This window comes from Sinocyclocheilus rhinocerous, unplaced genomic scaffold, assembly GCF_001515625.1.
Source record: "Sinocyclocheilus rhinocerous isolate Xijiao unplaced genomic scaffold, SAMN03320098_v1.1 scaffold3621, whole genome shotgun sequence".
Classification (NCBI taxonomy): domain Eukaryota; kingdom Metazoa; phylum Chordata; class Actinopteri; order Cypriniformes; family Cyprinidae; genus Sinocyclocheilus; species Sinocyclocheilus rhinocerous.
The window spans coordinates 165,147-169,932 of NW_015654992.1; the positions used below are offsets into that span (position 1 = coordinate 165,147).

The window sequence follows — 4,786 nt, forward strand, 5'->3', positions numbered from 1 at the left end:
ACAATTAAATAAAATTAACTTGACCTTCAAGGGGGGCGGGGGGTGCCGTTGGGGGGGCGGGCCGCCCCCCTAAAATAATGGCAGGGGAAACACTGATATCTCTTTGGATTTGAGACTTTAGTCTTTACAACTTTACAGATCTTCTTTACGCACCAAGAGCTTGTAACACTCCAAAGAGAAAGGAAAAATTGAAATCACATCATATGACCCCTTTAAAAGATTTTTTTCAACAGCTTTGATGACTTCAGCTCATCTTACAAAGAAACAAGATATTTAATGCTGCATCAAATTTTTTTTTTTGCAGGTCTATCCATGTCCTGATATAAATCTGCAAGTACACTGGATTGGTTGTTTTCTGTACATGAAAGCAACAGATGATGAAAGTGACCAGAAACAAATAACTCGACACCTGTAGTGCCCAACTGAACATGACGGTTTACTTTAGCACTCTTTCACGTCTGCATATGCTAGTTTACTTAAACACTTAGTCATCACATTTAATATGCATATAAGCACTTTTCACATCTTGCACATGTGTGTGGAAAATGTCACAAAGTTGAAAGAAAGTGAGTCAGAGGGTGGAAGATAAATCAACCATAGCAAAACCTACACATATTCACATTTGTGAGAGAATATTCTGGATTATATCAAATTTTTAAAAATACTGTTCTTTCCAGTCTTTATCTTGCACATGAGCCAAAAACGGTTCGCTCGAGCATATTAGTCCTCTCATACTGGGACTTTGCCCTGTTGACATTGGAAACAGAGCCACACCTCTGCCGTGAATGGGTTAAGTCACATGTCAGACCCAACTCTTTTTGTTTTAGAAGTGGCGAATGAACAGCAGAGGGTGAAAAGAAAACATGGTGTGCAAACTCCTCCACACCAGTCACAGGGCAATTAGTGCTGAATTACAGCTTTTTATAAGCTCACTGCAGTTTAAGAGCACAGAGAGAAAAAGAACAAAAGCTTACAGTGGGGTCCAAAAGTGAAATTGCTTCTAGTTAGCGTTTTAATACACAATCGGACATTAAAGATTATATTATCAGCATAGCAATGAAGGAGAAAAAGGAGAGCAATGAAAAAATGGTGAATGTCTTGGTATTGCACATTCATGAACAAAACCTGATGATTATGTTCTCCAGCATGATTTCAGATGTTCCAAAGAGCATCTTGAGCTTCAGTGGAAGAAAATCTGACCATCTGAAAGTCACATGATCAACAACACTCATTTACTTACATTTAACTAATCACCTTAAGAGATTATTTTCAAAATCCTAAAAGCGACAAATGTACAACATGGTCTGAAACATTTGGACCATACTGCATTTCTAAAACGTCAAAATAAACATCCATGCATTTTGGAAAGCTCTGTCTTTCCCCATTGGTGGTGGGAAAGCAGCAATTGCATGGAGGTAAATGCATGTTACTATCTCACACAGTTCACTGCACCAAAAAAGGTAAGGTGGCCCTGAGACAGCCTTCGGGGTCAGTGAGGAGGAGTGGTCACTGTCAGCCACTGTCAGATGGGATTGTCAATGACAAAAGGTCTCACTAACACATAGTGAGTGGTGAATGGAAAGAATGTTAAACTCTTCAGAGATGGAGCGACAGTATTAGCTTATATACACACTCGGGGGATCGAGAATACAGCTGTGGTCAACACCTGATGCCGGTCCTAAAACACAATATACTAACATTTGTATGAAAAAAATAGCTTGCGCTTAAAAAAAAAAAAAGGTTTAATGGATTTGCAAACATTAAATATAATCAGATTTGCATCCCCTTCAAAGTCTGTGGTGGCTATCAATGGGTATTACCATGGTAAACTATTATCTGTATACAATGTAGGCCTATATGAATATTCTAAGTACCATATATGCCATCATGGTAATTCCATAGTACTTCAAAAGGTAAAAAAATCAGTATTAAACTAGCAAACATTTCATTTAGATTCTTATTTAAATATGCCCCAGAAAAATTCTACATTGCAAATGCTGTTATTTCATATCAGCCTCTTGCATGCAAACACAACAGCAACCCTGTGTCTGCAGAGGCCAGACATCTGCCCCACTGTGGTGGGGTTTGATGGGGCTGGGGGCATAGCTCAATGCACCAAACCTAGGCTACATGAAACATGCAGATGGCTGTTTGTTCTCCATCACATGGAATACCCTGGGACTGAATGCATAATACACATTTACACTGGTGCTCAGAGCCTCACATTAGGGAGTGGCATTCAGCTCTTACGCAATGCCACTGCATGCTGGAATCATATTAGGAGTTAATGAACCCTACACGAAGCAAATCATACGATTATGACTGAATGTGAAAGGAGAAATGAAAGAAAGCGTAATTAAAATCTAAGCATATCATGCAGCCAATGGGGTGTCTTACAGTTCCTTCCAGAATGTAATTTAATTAAGATTAATGTCCATAATTCTGAATTGCGGGACGCAAAGACGTGATTTCATAGCAGGTAAACACTGTCTCCGTCAGTGCCCGCGTTTAAGTGAAGCCTTTATTGAACGAACTAAGCCTGCTCCACTTAATATAGGCTAAGTAGATAACGACGACAAACAGACGTGATGATAACTAGTCCTCAAACCCGAGACAACTTTATCATGTCAGACTACACCCTAAAATTTAACATGGTTTACTTCGCGTTTATGTGGTTTACACATATTCATGAGATCATATGCATTGATCTCATGCATTATAATGTGCATAACAAACATAACATGAACCGACTGCATGATAACGCCATTAAAACCATATGTCAAAGCGTTAACTAAATGATTTTACATTACATGGTTAAAGCACGCGTATTTGTTTCTTTAAAGTTTTTTTAATCGATATAGCGTGTGGTAGCAACTGTTTATCTTCTGTATCTCAGTGTTTAAACTGACGAGTTAAAGCGTTTAGAGTTTAAATGTAATAGCTATTATAGTCAAACGATAGCCTACATCTCCAGACTTTCGTATCAAGAAGCGAACGGTTTGTGGATTTGAGATGATTTAACTCAGCCTACATTTACAGTGTTTATTTAAAACAAAATTGCGGGCAATTTCAAAATATGCGTCTCGTTCAATGTTTTAAAGCGGATATTTAGAGACTGTAGCAGATGTAGTATATGTCAAGATGAGATGAGTTTATCTTGTGTATCTGGAGGTTTTACCCCAAAAATGTAAAGTAAGCGCGTCATTCATTTCGAGGTTTAACGTTACGCGGTTAAATAGTTCCACGATGTATCTCGAGGTTTTGTCACACTCAGAAACACGTTGTCGGGCCAACCTAGAAATGTTTTGTCGTACAAGTTAAAGAACTTGACGATTTTTCTAAGAGCTGCAATAACCTACATTAGGGCGCATTCAGAGCGATTATTTTGTAGCATACATGATTACTTCAGTTTTACAATGTAAAAGTCCCGAGACTGACTACATCCGCTACGAAAAACAGGCCGTGCAACATCGCGGCTATAGAGGAGAACGTTTGCGTGTCTGCTACATTCCTGAAATCTTTGCAGTGAACGAAAAACGTTTTAAAATAGAGTTTGCCTCTCTTTTAAAGCCACAGTCTTAAAACCTGTTGCTCCGTCGGAGAATACAGACTTCATATGGTTTAGGTTAACCCTTGCGCGTATTTAATTCATTTAAACGAACTAATTTGAATATTAAAACTGCGGAAATCTCATACTCCGGGAAGCCATTTGGAAACAACTATTTACCAAACCATTATTTTCAGTTACTTTAAAACCATCTGTTTAAACATAGAAACAATATTGCAAATTCCAAGAATTAAACGATAACATTAACACTTACTCCTCGTCCCATTTTGCTTCTTTTGATTAAAACGACCACCTGGCTTTTCAAAAACAAAAAAATCCAAGCTTTAAAAACAACAAATTAAAAGTCCCCAATCCCGTTTCCTTTCTTTTTGGGGGGCTTGTTTTCCCCCTTGGTCACCGCTAGCCGTGTCGTTCCACCCGGACACGCATCCAAGCCGCGTTACAGTCTGAACATTCAAAGCTTATATATAGTGTTTTTTTTTCACTGTGACGTCTGCCCGGATTGTCATGGTAACGCGGAAGAAAATGGGCGTGGTCTGCATGGAAGACAAGAGCGGGGCTGGTGGCTGGTCAGACTTTCACCTCTGAACTTTGATCGTTTTAAATAAATGTCTCGCTTTTCCATGTCAGTGCCGATACCCTTTTTGTTTGAGCTTATCATTGTTGAATTGCTGGTTAAGAAACCCTCTTGAAAGTTAATATTCTGTTAGAAAATCCGGTTAGTGGAAGTTGTGGCCTAATGGTTAGAGAGTCGGACTCTAACCCAAAGGTTGTGGGTTCGAGTCTCGCACCAGCAGGGATTGTAGGTGGGGGGAGTGAATGTACAGCGCTCTCTCCCACCTTCAATACCACGACTGAGGTGCCCTTGCGCAAGGCACCGAACCCCCAACTGCTCCCCGGGCGCCGTAGCATAAAGGGCTGCCCACTGCTCCGGGTGTGTGTTCACGGTGTGTGTGTGTTCACTGCTGTGTGTGTGCACTTAGGATGGGTTAAATGCAGAGCACTAATTCCTAGTATGGGTCACCATACTTGGCCACATGTCACGTCACGTCACTTTAATCTTGTAGCTGTGTTTTAGAGTGTGGTTTCAAGCTGGTCATTAACTTGTTGACTGGCCACCATGTTCTGAAAATCAGACCACAGTAAACCAGTAAGACCAGCAGTAAACCAGCTACCAGTTGGTAGCTGGTTTACTGCTGGTCTGCCATCGTGTACCAG

At 40.1% G+C, this 4,786-nt stretch overlaps 1 protein-coding gene across 1 annotated transcript in view; it reads right to left on the bottom strand.

The window, feature by feature from the left end:
- Positions 1-4,027, bottom strand: part of LOC107717912 (sodium/potassium-transporting ATPase subunit alpha-1-like) — a 12,246-nt gene extending 8,219 nt beyond the window's left edge. Inside the window, exon 1 of the mRNA XM_016524818.1 lies at positions 3,822-4,027. Coding sequence (XP_016380304.1) covers positions 3,822-3,833 — 12 coding nt within the window. The 5' untranslated portion in view covers positions 3,834-4,027. The remainder of the gene's footprint in view (positions 1-3,821) is intronic.
- Positions 4,028-4,786: the final 759 nt, after the last annotated feature.